This window comes from Carassius auratus, chromosome 45, assembly GCF_003368295.1.
Source record: "Carassius auratus strain Wakin chromosome 45, ASM336829v1, whole genome shotgun sequence".
Classification (NCBI taxonomy): Eukaryota; Metazoa; Chordata; class Actinopteri; order Cypriniformes; family Cyprinidae; genus Carassius; species Carassius auratus.
In genome coordinates, this window is record NC_039287.1 from 5,055,766 (window position 1) to 5,070,281 (window position 14,516).

At 38.4% G+C, this 14,516-nt stretch overlaps 1 protein-coding gene across 2 annotated transcripts; it reads right to left on the reverse strand.

Moving 5' to 3' along the window:
- Positions 1-1,045: 1,045 nt before the first annotated feature.
- znf770 (zinc finger protein 770) lies at positions 1,046-5,885 on the reverse strand. 2 transcript variants are annotated; one of them, XM_026233142.1, is made up of 2 exons: positions 5,729-5,885; positions 1,046-5,272 (listed from the first exon to the last, which is right to left on the reverse strand). In XM_026233142.1, exon 2 carries the CDS (start codon positions 5,258-5,260, stop codon positions 1,073-1,075), a length of 4,188 nt encoding a protein of 1,395 aa, XP_026088927.1. In that variant the 5' UTR covers positions 5,261-5,272; positions 5,729-5,885; the 3' UTR covers positions 1,046-1,072. The 2 variants fall into 2 exon arrangements, with proteins under 2 accessions (XP_026088927.1, XP_026088928.1); XM_026233143.1 differs by having other exon boundaries at positions 5,724-5,885.
- Between the last annotated feature and the right edge of the window lie 8,631 nt (positions 5,886-14,516).

Sequence of the window (14,516 nt, forward strand, 5' to 3'; positions counted from 1 at the left end):
TGAGGACTAAACAAAATCCCCTATTATTCCACCATTTTTAATGAAACCAATAAGAGTTTAATACATACCATTAAACCTTGGCATAACATAGAGGTCAGTGTGTCCTGTGAGGTGAACTTGTCCCCAGGCACAGCAGACACTTATTAAAATTTAATAAAGCCTATTTCTTGTTGGCAATGAGCCATTATTATGATTGGACTTTGGTTGCTGAGGTAAAAAAAAAAAATCGAATAAATAAATGAACAAACTTCCTCATTTAAGGAAATATTTGATTAGACTGACCTAATGACATTAACAATTTCTTTTATTTATTTATTTTTGTTTCCTCGCATTACCTCTCAGCTACTGAAGGAAACTCTTAAGGACTCAAGAAGTTTACAAAAAGAAGGTCAAATTTTAAAAGTAATGTATAATATGTATTGATAAGATTATGGCTTTTGTTTAGAATATACATAAATGGTAGCCATACTAAACTATACCTGACTGGTAGCTCCGTAAAATCCATAATGATATATAATTTCAGTTATATACACTGGACCAGAAGAGTACAATTGCTAAGATTGAGAAAACAAAATACACCATCTAGTGTATATACATGGGACAACTGAAAATGACACCACACTATGACCATGCTGTAGACAACTGAATAAAATGAATGAATTATAGCAAGAGTTAGTAAGCTAAAAATTACAAATACATGGTCAAATGCCATGCAATCACTTTGGTGTTGTTGTAATGATGTACATTTCTTCCAGTGTTGCAAATGAGCTCAACAACAACAATGGAACAACCACTATGGACAACCAAATTATTTTTTTCGTTTTCTTTTCTTTTTCACGCACAAATGTATGGTTACATCACACTGTAATAGGAAATTCCAAAATGTAAAAATAAGAAAAAAAAAATTGTCATAGAACATTATTCACAATATTTACGGTTTCAAATTCTGTTTCTTTATTTGAAAATCCAAAGCATAGTATTTCAAGGAACTACATCAATCACTAATAAACTAATTTACAGTGAAATCCCTTTTGGTTTGGTCATATCTTTGGGCAACCCTAGAGTAATCCTTCTACCTGTGGGACAGCGTGTGTGTTTTCAGATAATGGGACTGTGTGAAGGACTTCTGACACTGTGTGCACTGGAACGGCCTTTGACCGGTGTGAGTAACATAGTGTCTCTTCAATTTGGATGGTGCACTGAAGAATTTTAAGCAAATGTCACACTGGTGGGATTTCTTGATATTTCCTTTAGAATATCTGTTTGCACATTTATGTGCATATAAGCTCCTTATCGAAGGGAAACACTGACTACAGTCAGGACAAATGGGAAGGTCATGTGGAGGTTTGGTAAAGCATTCACCTGGATCCTGAAAGTCCAAAAGGCCCACAACAACAATTTCTCTGAGTCCCGTCACATCAGCTTTCTGTTGATACTTACATGAACTGGACTCGTCAGAATCAGGGACACATTTAACAGTGTCCGGGTTCACGAAGACACAATCTTTAATATCATCCATGTGATGGGCCCATTTTTCTTCAATCCTTGACTCATAAGCACAGTGATGGAGAGATGACTCAGTTTTGGGTGGACAGTCACTCATCCTGCCAAAAGGCACGATGTCAGATGCCTCTTTCCCATCAAGCAAGATGTCAGTTTTATCTGTCAGAGTCCAAACTGATTCATTGCTGCACCGGGAAACAACCTCTGACTTCTCTAGAGGACTAGTAGTTTTTGAGAAATCTAAATCTGAATCATTGCAGTCACCACTCATGTTTTGAAATGGCGTATCATCTGTAATCACCATATATTGAACTTGGTGCACGGTTGACTTTTGTTTATCTGTTGAACTGGTATCATTCTGGGCAGATAGATGTTCTGGATAGGGTTTTAACCTTGACTTCGATGCTAGATCACAGGACACACTGTTGTCTCTGTAGCTCTGGAGTGATGGTGTTCTCCTCTTCACAGGGTTTGTATGAGTTTTGATGTGAATGTTTAGATGATAGCGTTCTCTGAAGGCACGGGAGCACAGGGAACACTGAAAGGGCCTCTGATTCGTGTGAATAAGACAATGCCTTTTTAGTTTGGATGGAGCACCAAATCGTTTCTTGCACACGGGGCAATCATAAACTCTTTTGCTTCCATTAGAATTACTTTTTTGTAACACGTTTGCATTTACATCCTTGTCCTCACTGTGTGTTGTGACACTGGCTTTTTGTTCCTCCATCCACTGGCCTTCTGAAGGTTTGGAAAAATATGTAGAACTCTGTTCAGTGTGAAGATCCAGACCTCCTTCATTTAGAAGATAATCTTGTAAATATACATTTGAGTGACTCCCATCACCACTCATTTTTTGAGATGCCATATCCTCTATAACCATATTTTCATCATGGTGAACTGTTGATTGTTGTTTTTCTGTTAAACTGGTATAGTTTTGGGCAGTTAGATGTTTTGGAAATGGATTTAACCTTGACTTCGATGTTTGATCACAGGACACACTGTAGCTCTGGAGTGATGGTGTTCTCCTCTTCACAGGGTTTGTATGAGTTTTGATGTGGATGTTTAGATGATAGCGTTCTCTGAAGGCACGGGAGCACAGGGAACACTGAAAGGGCCTCTGATTCGTGTGAATAAGACAATGCCTTTTTAGTTTGGATGGAGCACCAAATCGTTTCAGGCACACGGGGCAATCATAAACTCTTTTGTTTCCATTAGAATTCTTTCTTTGCAACATGTTCACATTTACATCCTTGTCCTCGTTTTGTGTTGTGACACTGGCTTTTTGTTCCTCCTCAGTTCCTTTGTTTTCCTCCATCCACTTGCTTTCTGAAGGTTTGGTAGAATATGCAGAACTCTGTCCAGTGTGAAGATCCAGACCTCCTTCATTTAGAAGAGAAAGTTGCAAATATACACTGGAGCCACAATTTATTTTTTGAGACTCTATAACCATATTTTCATCATGGTGAACTGCTGATTGTTGTTTCTCAGTTAAACTGTCATTGTTTTGGGCAGTAAGATGTTTTGGAAATGGTTTTAATCTACACCTAGATGCTCTATCACAGGACACACTGTTGTCCTTATAGCTCTGGAGTGATGGTGTTCTCCTCTTCACAGGGTTTGTATGAGTTTTGATGTGAATGTTTAGATGATAGCGTTCTCTGAAGGCACGGGAGCACAGGGAACACTGAAAGGGCCTCTGATTCGTGTGAATAAGACAATGCCTTTTTAGTTTGGATGGAGCACCAAATCGTTTCTGGCACACGGGGCAATCATAAACTCTTTTGTTTCCATTAGAATTCTTTCTTTGCAACATGTTCACATTTACATCCTTGTCCTTGTTTTGTGTTGTGACACTGGCTTTTTGTTCCTCCTTAATTTCTTTGTTTTCCTCCATCCACTGGCTTTCTGGAGGTTTGGAAGAATATCCAGGACTCTGTTCAGTGTGAAGATCCAGACCTCCTTCATTTAGTAGAGAATCTTGCAAATAAACACTTGAATCACCACTCATTTTTTGAGACTCTATAACCATATTTGGATCTTGGTGAACTGTAGCAGAGTCTTCAGCTCCATCTTTTGAGGATATTTGCACATCTTGGTCTTTAGATTTTTGTGCATTACTAAAAGAAACCGTATGATCTTGTTCCAAATGACCAGCAATTTTATTCCAACCCTTTTTTTTGTGGGTCCTCAAGTGGAGCTGCAAATGGGACTGATATCGAAATGATTTCAAGCACATGTGGCACTCAAATGGTCTGCTATCTGTATGGCTAAAAATATGTCTGGTGAGCTTAGAAGGATACGGAAAGATCTTCAGACAGATGCTGCACTGATTCACACCTTTCTGTTTGCGCTTAAGGTGACCTGGGCTGGAGGTTCTGATCTGCATTTCAGCATTGTTCAAAGCATCAGAGCTTTTAATCTCTAGGGTACTGATATTTGACTCAGTCAGTGGGACATTTTGTTTGAGCTTACTTCGGCATTCAAGTTTTCTATGCTTTTTGTTCTCTAAAGAGTCTAATATCTGAGGTAAACACACATTAACACCATCCGGTCTGCAGTTATTTGTACTTTTTAAAGCTCCGGGTTTCGGAGGTTTAGCCTCGTGCTTCTGCGGGACTCTACACAAGCTGGATTTATTGTTGCTTTTTCCTGTATGTACCTTGAGGTGTTTATGGAGATAATTGGCCTGTTTGAATGACCTTCTGCAGATTGTGCAAGTGTAAGACTTGGCGTCAAAATGAACAAACAAATGTCGAGTTAGTTTTGAGGGGTAGCTGAATTTCTTCAAGCATATTTCACACTGATTTCCACTATTCTTTTTCAGTTGAGGCATACACATGCGATCAGAAGACTTGGATACTGGAAACATCCTTTTTCCGGCAGGTGTGATTACATCTGGTAATGAACATCTAACTTGATTATCATTTGAATCATCTACTGCGGTAGACACAACGCCTTCCTCAGCGTTATACTTGACTGTGTTCCCTTTCGCTTGCCAATCACTCAAAATGGAGTTGCATTCTACCTTACACTTGTGAACTTTCAAGTGTGATTTCTCTCGAAAAGCTTTAGGGCACACAGAGCATTTAAAAGGTTTTTCCCCAGTATGAATCAGAATGTGACGTTTGAGCTTTGATGGGGCTTTAAAGCATTTAAAACATATCGGGCACCAATGTCCTTTTGTAGCACCTGAATTAGTTTTGATTACGTCTGTTGCTGCTGCCTTTTGTTTATGTGTTGAACTGGTATCGTTCTGGGTGGTTCGATTTTTTGGAAAAGGTTTTAACCTTGACTTGGATGTTTGACTACAGTTGTCCTTATAGCTCTGGAGTGATGGTGTTCTCCTCTTCACAGGGTTTGTATGAGTTTTGATGTGGATGTTTAGATGATAGCGTTCTCTGAAGGCACGGGAGCACAGGGAACACTGAAAGGGCCTCTGATTCGTGTGAATAAGACAATGCCTTTTTAGTTTGGATGGAGCACCAAATCGTTTCAGGCACACGGGGCAATCATAAACTCTTTTGTTTCCATTAGAATTCTCTCTTTGCAACACGCTCACATTTACATCCTTGTCCTCACTGTGTGTTGTGACACTGGCTTTTTGTTCCTCCTCAAATATTTGGTTTTTCTCCATCCACTGACCATCTGAAGGTTTGGAAGAATATGGAGAACTCTGTCCAGTGTGAAGATCCAAACCTCCTTCATTTAGAAGAGAAAGTTGCATCCGAGTTGACATCCTGCTTGAAATGTTAAGCATTCCTTTCACGCACTGCAAAGACAGAATAATATTAGCGAATCCATTTTCTTAAGCACTTATAATTCTTCAAATACTTTGGTTTTCAAAAGTACAAAGCCATTAGCATTTTTGTCAACATTTTTATTTATACATTTAGATGTCAGTCCTGTGACATAGTTCTCAAAGAAAGCCCCTCCATCATATGTCATGTAGGGTGTCAAAAGCATCTGTGCAGCAACCATATTGTTGTCCATTTGAAGTTATTTCAGACTTGTGCCACTATAAGCCATTCATTTGATTGGGATCAGACCAGTCATTGTGTTCTTTTTCTTTCTTTCTTTTTTAAATATAACCTGACCAAGTACGTCATATTCCCTGCAAAAATAATACACAGACACATACATACATGCAGAAGTAGAACATTTCCAGTGGGCAAATTTAACAGGAAGTGGGATCTTAAGAATGAATTTAGCAATAACTTCACCTTACCGCAGGAATTTCCCGAGGTTAAATCGACAGACGAATTACTCAGTTTGTCTTCGAAACTGACAATAAGACTTCCGACATAAATACATAAATACAATGAACAATTCTAACAACAGTTCTGTCCTCGCACGAGCCCTTATGATAACAGACGTTACTTCTTCTTCTTTCACGTTTTGTGGCGGTTGGCATCAGCTTGATGTGAAACTCCGCCACCTACTGGGATTTCATGTGAAGACCAGCTAGAGGAAAAACAAAGCACAACTAAACCAAATCACATTAATCAAACCTACGTCTCGAATATATTTTAACAGAAAGTAATACAGTATTCTTGACTGTTTCCGTCCGAAATAGATTCTTTAAAGTTATAATTAATTATACATAATTTCCATATTTCATAATTTGTGAACAAGCTAAATTATTTGTCTATTATTTGGCTCACAATGTAAGAACACATGTTCAACAGTAAATTCATGTAAATTTAGAATTAACTCACTTTTCCCATAATGTGCATAAAATAATCAGGGATGGCATGTTCAATATTAAGATATATTTTGTATATGTGCCTGTATTTTATAGCCTAATACAGACTGATATAGCCTGAGAGGGCTTTGTTTAAATAGGCATTGTATTCCATAAACCTATTATTTTATTTTATTTTATTTTATTTTATCGAAATAGACAGCTAAGTCTCACAAGCAGTGTTTGACCACTAGATGACAGTGTCAAGCTGTACGGCAGGATCAAGGCACAAACAAGAAAAGCAATGTAGTTCAGCTTTGTGTAACCTAGCATAAGGTGAGTTTAGTTAAATAAATACAGTTGTATCCATCGATATCCATCTCAGACACTAAAAACAATTGTAAAACACTTAAAACTTAAATAATAATAATAATAATAATAATAATAATAATAATAATAATAATAATAAATAAATAATAATAATAATAAAATACCCTACTTCTCTGGGCACAGTAGGCTGTCATTTCTTTGGTTTGCCCAAAATAATGTAAATCTTTAATAGAAGATTTGGGGTAGCCTATTCTTTTCAAGAAGGTTCAGAGTGTTTTAATGAGATATTGCTTTTAAATAGGCCTATGTCCTGTTTAAACCACCTTCAAAATAAGGGGGTGCATATTTCAAAGAAGTCACGCGCAAGAGAAGCACAGTTTGTGCAACCACCCCTTCACCGCGCGCTTGTCCATGCAATTAGCCCTTATCTGTAAGCAATTTAATTTTCTGCGACATGGCGCGAGCGGCTCGGGCCTGACGGATGTGACATTAACGGGAGATGAAGCTGGGGAGATTGGACGCTGCAGACACATAGTGGCATTTGTCACTGCCCCGGTCATGCAGATTGCGCCAGCACCGGCCACTGACTAAGATTAATGACGACGGCTCTCACTCTTTGTTTCTCTCTGTGCTTGTGTCGAGCTCGAGCCTAAATACCATTCACACACTTTATGAAAAGACCTCATACATACGGGCTGTACGAGAACCACTGAAACCCTGCATCATTATTTCCTGATAATTACATCAAACTGGCACAATTATGATTATTATTATTTGTATTGTTTTTAAATCACACACACACACACACACACATATAGGAATTTACTTCCACATTCAAAAAATAGTTCAAGATAAAATGAGAAAATTATTCATATAGCCACACTGAACTAAGGACCCAACATATATCTAAGGACTTGAATATCTCCGAGACTCAGATATGGGTTGGTAACCAACATAGAAACCACAAGAACACCCTAGCAACCACCCAGCCCACCCTGGTAACCACACAGCAACATAGCAACCATTCCCAAAACCACAGTATTGTGGCGGTGAATTTAGGTGAATTTACCACTTTAATTTTCTTCATACAATAGTAAAAATAATTTTGTGTGTGTGTAGTTGTTATTATTATCATGCATATTTTCTTTTGCATTTATTTAGCTGTTTTTTTTATCTCTCTTGTTTTTACCTACTCACATACACACTCACACACACACACACACACACTCACACACACACACACACACACACACAACATAGTAGCACCTGCAGACCTATATCATTTTTGAAGTGGCAAAAGTGAGCTGATAAAAAGGGGCCAAGGGATGCCTAGCGATTAAACAAAAATGCAATTCTTGGAATCTCTTACAAAAACGCTGCGTGGAATCATGAAAGGAATTCCTAAGAAGTGCACGAGACCTCCACGTATCCCCTCGGTTGTAATAAGGGAGAGAGCGGTAACCACAAACTGGCTGCACAGAAAATGGTTTTCCTTGACAAATGAGGTGATGCGGACCAGGCTCAGATGGATGGGGGTTTGGGCTGGTTGTATCAGGGCTCTTGGGATGCTGGGTATTTACTCAGTCATTCATCATCCTCTGGCACATCCACTTATACAGGATCTGCACTGCACACCCATACTGATATAATTCTCCACATGGAGGGCTGAATTACCATAGCCTATCCTATGGTGTACGGATATGCTTTTGTGAAGCATGGAACAATTTCCTTTTATGTATCTGTGAACCTCAAACTGTAGCAACACACTCTAATGGCAAATGTAACTGCTTTACATTTTGGTAAATTGGTAGCTAATGTGTATGATCTCATTCGTGTGTTTTCATGTGATGTCATAAGGCCAGTGTATTTAATCTAATATGTGCCCATGCTGGTCTAAATTGGACAAGACTGTTGTACCACTGTGACAATTTTGACTCTATGTCCTAAAACTATTACAAATAAATTAAAATCATTCTCATCATTAAAGAGTTTAAGTCATGTTTTTGCATGCTAGTTGGACCACATTATTTTGTTGGTCGCACCTTACGACAGTGATACTACTTAAAAGGATTTTTCTCATTCATACATTTTTGTAAATGCTGCTTACACTCCACTGATGGTTAGGGTTAGGGGGTGGACCTACATGCTTCCTTTTCTTTTTCTTTTCTTTTTTTTTTAAATACAATTATTTTATATGAATCATGAATTCATACAAAATCGCCAATTTAAATTTTTTCTCACAGGGTCGGTTTATTCCATGATTTCATCCTATGTTGTAAATTGGCTCAGCTGTCGTCATTTAATTTTCAAGTAGGCAAGAAAGCTGTGGAAGCTCCAAGCTCTTAATGAGCACATCCCATGCTTCTTATTTTAATTTGAACAGCTTTGACCCTGGTCTCCAGTCATCTATGAACTAGCATTGTCATTCATTCCTCAGAGCTGTTCTGAAATGACAGGAGCTCACATCGTCCAAATGTTGAGCATGGATCTGCCCACGTTGTCTTGCTGTCTGTCTGTAACTCCCTTCCATATTTTCTTATGCATATCTTGCAATGCCCAACACATTGTCCCATCATCCTCCTGATGCCAGCTCTTTCTCAGCATGGGCTCTGACCTGGGTGCTCATGCATGAGTAACATGTGCTCCAGCAGAACATTGCAGTTTCAGTCAAACCACACGGGTCTTGGGTGTAGTATGTTCTTCAATACTGTATGGAGTGAAAAGACAACATTTACCCCCACATGGAAATCCCATGTGGATTCACCCATGGCCGGTTCGTGTGTGCCAACTGTCTGCCCCGGTGCACCAGGAACAGGCTGGTAATGTAGCAGAGGGTGATGATGCAAGCCGCTCAGAGCTCCCTGGGGGACATGAATGTTGATTAAACATGTGCTCAGCCTTGGCTATTGAGCAATGGGACGTGGAACAAATGTCAAACGTTTGTTAATTTCTCTGCAGCGGAGGACTTATCAGTGGAGTGGGTGGAACCCACACAAATGAGGCATGACCCCAATGAGAAACCGATTGGCCGGCCAGACAAGATCAATCTTCTAGAATCAATTTTGAGGAAAGCAGCAGCAGTAAGTATTTCTCTGTAGTAGCTGTTGGGAAATGCAGTCATCCACATTGCAGAACAACACTTAAGACCTGCCTGTACCTGATATTAAATTTACAGGTGTTGCTATTCTTAATTGGCGCTCAGAGAAGGAAAAAATTGCAAGTGACAAGTTTTTTAATATCTTCTGCATTTTTACTTTTTGTATTGATGTTGGTTTCATTTTTTTCCTTACCATTTTCAAGAAAAGTTTACATTTAATGTCTCTAAAAATGTCATGGTGCAACTATTAGGTAGAAAGTAACAACATAGTTTCCTCACAACTGTATATGCATATATATATATTTTAAAGTTTTGAAATATATGTTTCACTGCATGCATGTAATATTCTAATACCATGATTATAATTATTAATTAATCATAATTATTTATTCATAAATATCTTTAAATAGGGGGGCTTATCACATTTTTTTACAACCTAAACCAACCTTGCCATGCTAACATATAAAAATATTAAATGAAACCATCTGATATTTGAAGAGACTTGTTTTATATTTATTTATTTAGTATGTTTCTGCATGTTTGTTGCACCACATTTTGTTTTAAATATTAATTATTTATTTTTTACTTTTTTTAAGGCATAATACAAAATTTTTTTACAAGACATTTCTGAAATAAGAAAAGAAAGTTCATGGACAGATCATGAATTAATTAATCATTATTAATCGGGCTTGTTGGATTTTGTGGCGACACAAACTAAGGCAGCTGCATATTTGTGGGGATGCTGAATTTACATGCAGTTTTGCAACCTCCACCTGTCATTCAGACTCACCTCATTGCTGGGGATACGGCTAAAATTGTATCATCACTCTGTCTCGAGGAATCTGACGTTAACCATGAACTCACAGCATTCCACAAACAACTGAAGGGCAGGCTGATGGTTAGACCTACATCGAAATACCTCCCATGATAAAAACAGATTTTAAGCAGAATGTTAGACAGAGAGGATGCAGATGAATGAAATGGAGAGAGAGAGAAATGCCTACAAGGTAAAACAAAAGAGTAAATGCGAAGAGCTAGGGTCTTCCATTTGCACGTCCTTGTATCTGTGGATTGCCAGCCGTCAGTGTTCAGACCAGCCCTCCATTTGTCTTACTGCACTGTGCTCTGACAATGAACCATCGGGTTTCCTTTATTTCCTCCAGTCCAATCTAATGAGCATCTTCTGTGCGCAGGGATGGAGGTTCTCTCCTTTGTGAGGGCCGGACAGGTGTCTAACCGAATGATGAATGTCCTTGCATCCTTTCATAATTGGCTTCTCTCTGTTTGGGCTCAGTCTGGCTGCATGTCTGCCGGGCGGCCACCTCCATCTGTCAATCAAGTTTGCCCCATTGCTGACTGCCTGGCCCTCTGATAGCTATGCTAATGCGGCCGCTGGCTTCTGATTGGCTGCTGCTTGGCTGGCCTAGGCTAATCCATTATGGCCCTGACAGTAGTAATCTCCCCCACCAACACCAGGTCCCGTGTGCTAAACGTTATTTGACCGTTCCTGTCACGTTCCTGCTGGCAAACGGACAGCGAAGGTGATGGATGACCCTGCGCAGAGCGCCCTCGTTCTTCATCACCCCCTCTGACTTGTTTGTGTGGCACAGACAAAATGAGGTACTGTGATTTTTCTCAAGATTACTTTTTCATTAAGAAATGCTTTGCCAAAACAAAGTTGGAATGCGATGCTCTACAGGATCGTCTCAGCTGATTTTCACTATTAACTAATGTCATATCAGAATCATAAAGATGATTTCGGGAGCCGACTGAATGGGATTCTGACTGGCCGTGAACCTGGGACCGTGTTTATTCGGCGGAGTAATTGCGACAGATTGTCTTGATAGAGGTAATCAGTGTCCAGCGTCTGAAGTTGACATAAGTAAATATACAGTCATGGGACTTTGGCTCTCACCCCTTAACTCCAATGGTTTGTTTTCTTACTTCACTCAGCGACTGCGGAGGGTCTTCGCACACACTCTGGTCTGAAAAGAGATTTGCTGAGAGGACCGTATTGGATGTTGCTAATACTAACATGGCTGCCGACAGCTCGAGATGTGAGGTCCATTGAAATTATCGCTGAAGCTGGCCTCAGTCTGAAAGAAAAATCACAAAAGTGATGAGATTAAATAGAGAACTGGTAGGTCACTTTCTGGTTACATTTTTCTCTTGAGATAAGATGGATGTATTAATGAACATAGCAGTCGTCATTTACTCCTGACATCTGAACTACTGAAGATGCAGTGGATTACTTTTGTTTGAGAAGGGAATGCGCCCCAGAGCTACCTAAATGTGTTTATGTTCGCGCAAATCATTCGTGATCCAGCTTAATTTACAGCAGAAGTGAGTATACTTTTTATTATTATTTTTTTTATTAAACGAATCTTTGCAATTGCTGTTCCTAACAACATGCTAGTTAGCAAATATCACTGCTAAATGCAGCTAAAGTAAACAGTCTCTCAGAGCACACTTGTCACCCCACAGAAGAGAGGGGCGTGGTCAGCAGAGCTCATTAGCATTTAATGCAACGTGCAAAAAAATGGTTGATTTCTACAGAGCTGGTTTTACACTAACAGTGAAAAATTTTAAAAATTTTAGACTTTTCATTAGGATCAAAAATAATCATATGAACTTGTGGAAAATGGGCATCCGATGACCCCTTTAACTCTTTGTCTGACATCCATAAGACAGGTGGTAAAGAGAAATCTAAATGATGAATCAAAGCTTCTCACAAGTTGCCTTTCCCCAAGCTGAAGTAATACTATAAAAAGCTACACTGTGTCATACTCAAACATACAAAATACCACCATTGTAACACACATTAGCCTACATTAAACTTATGCAACAAACTTGAATTAAACAACATAAGTTTAATGTTGTTAAACAACATATAATTAATAACGTCCATCCATCCATCCATCCATCCCTCCCTCCATCCATCATAAAATAATCTAGTTAACCAAGGCAATAGCTCTTTATGTATGTCAACATTTGTCTTTTATTCATATAATGACTTTATATAAGGATTTTATAAGCAATTTTAGGACAAAAATCTGAGACAAAATGTATTATTCAAAGAAATTAAATAAGCCTTCTGAACTACAAAAGTGCAAAATCTGAGCAATAAAATATTCCCCTCAGAGGGCTTTGGTTCTGTAATGTTATTTTAAAACCACTCATCACTGTAAATCAAATCTGCAGTGTATATGAAGAGTTTACTCTTATCGCTCACTTTCAGAAGAACTTGTTTACATCATTAATACATGTAAAGGCTCTCTCATATCTGTCTTGGCCTATATGCAAAGAGTCAGAAGTGTTTTGTGTAAAATAACTTCACATGGCCACAGGCTGCTCTACACTTCTTAATTTGATGACACTGGCACTAACATTTTATTTTTATTTTTATAACATTGTAACATTTTCATCTTTCGTTTCTCAAAAAATTGTCTTGATAAGTTTTCTGGGGAAACTCATTTGACAGTCTGTCATTTGACTAAAACCAAAGATGAAAAGAGCAATGATAAATTCATACCAAAATAGAGTGAAGAGGATCCATGCTGTCTGAAAAAATGCCTGTTTTGTCATGGCAGGTTCTATAAAAGATCTCTCCCTCTGTAGTTTCCCCCCCTGTTTTTTTAGGGGTCATGTGAGATTTATATGATGAGACTGGTCCGTGTGCACTTCCTCTCTTCTCTGGCCTTGTCAGATCTGGTTGCAGACAGAGGGCAAAACATTTGTCATCCGCGTGAGATTCTCACCACAGGCTTTTTATCTGAACTAACATAATATGGATGCATGGACATCGCTTTTTTATGCTGGCTGATGTACTGTATAAGCATTAGATTTAGCAGGAACCATATGACAAAAATGCATGTTTTTAAAATAGGCGTGTAAAACATTTTTTGAGGAATATTCGAATGTTTGTACCTAAAAAAATGCATTTGTCACAGCACTTGGCTATTTTAGTAAACTGTCAGAAATAATTCAATGGTGACCTGTTACAGGTCTTACAGATGAGCATTAAAAAAAAACAAAAAAAAAACAAAAAGAAAACTGATATGCATTTTTCAAAATACATATAATAAATTATATGGTGACCAGTTACAGTACTTTACAGTATAGTATACATTACTAAATAAACAAAACAAAACAAATACATTTTATAACATATTACACAAATTAATTTTGATAAATTTAATAGCATTTGTCATAATGCTGGGCTAAGTGAACTGTGAGATAAAAAGGTTTTAATTAAATAAATAACAATAACATCAATCAATTATTGTGTTACATGTTGACCAGTTACAGTACTTACAGATAAACACACACACACACACACACACACACACACACATGGGAATAGGTTGCCAGTTACATGACTTTTACCTGTTCATATATATATATATATATATATATATATATATATATATATAACGTTTGCAAATAAAATGTCCTTTTAACAGCAATTATAGATGTAATCTTGAAATTAAACACACGTTGAAATGCTGTTTTTACTCTGTGTTTTCCACTGGGATTTCTGGAGTTAGAGTAAAGGGTGCATGGCAACAGTAGAGTATTCCGGAAGGAAGAAAATTCCTGGAGGACGGGTCCTTCTCACTAAGAAATCTGACTCAGGTGTCAACTGGAGTCATGTCCCCCGGCCAAACCATAGCCGTCCCGTCCCTGACCCCCACCTAGGGCCCACTTTACCTCTGCCTGCCCCTCTGTCTGTCAGCTAAAGCCACTCCACTGAGGCCCGAGCGCAGAACCAGATGTGCTGGAACACTCTCTTCCCACTGACATCTTAACCTGAAAGGTGTGTGTGTGTGAGGGAGACAGAGGTCAAACTTTAACCTGAACTCTAAGAGAGTGTAGATTGCTTTCAAAGCTTGTGTTTATTGCTTC

What these genes read in the sequence shown, in the direction of transcription:
- znf770 (XM_026233142.1), bottom strand. Translation starts at nt 5,260, where the DNA reads ATGCTTAACATTTCAAGCAGGATGTCAACTCGGATGCAACTTTCTCTT.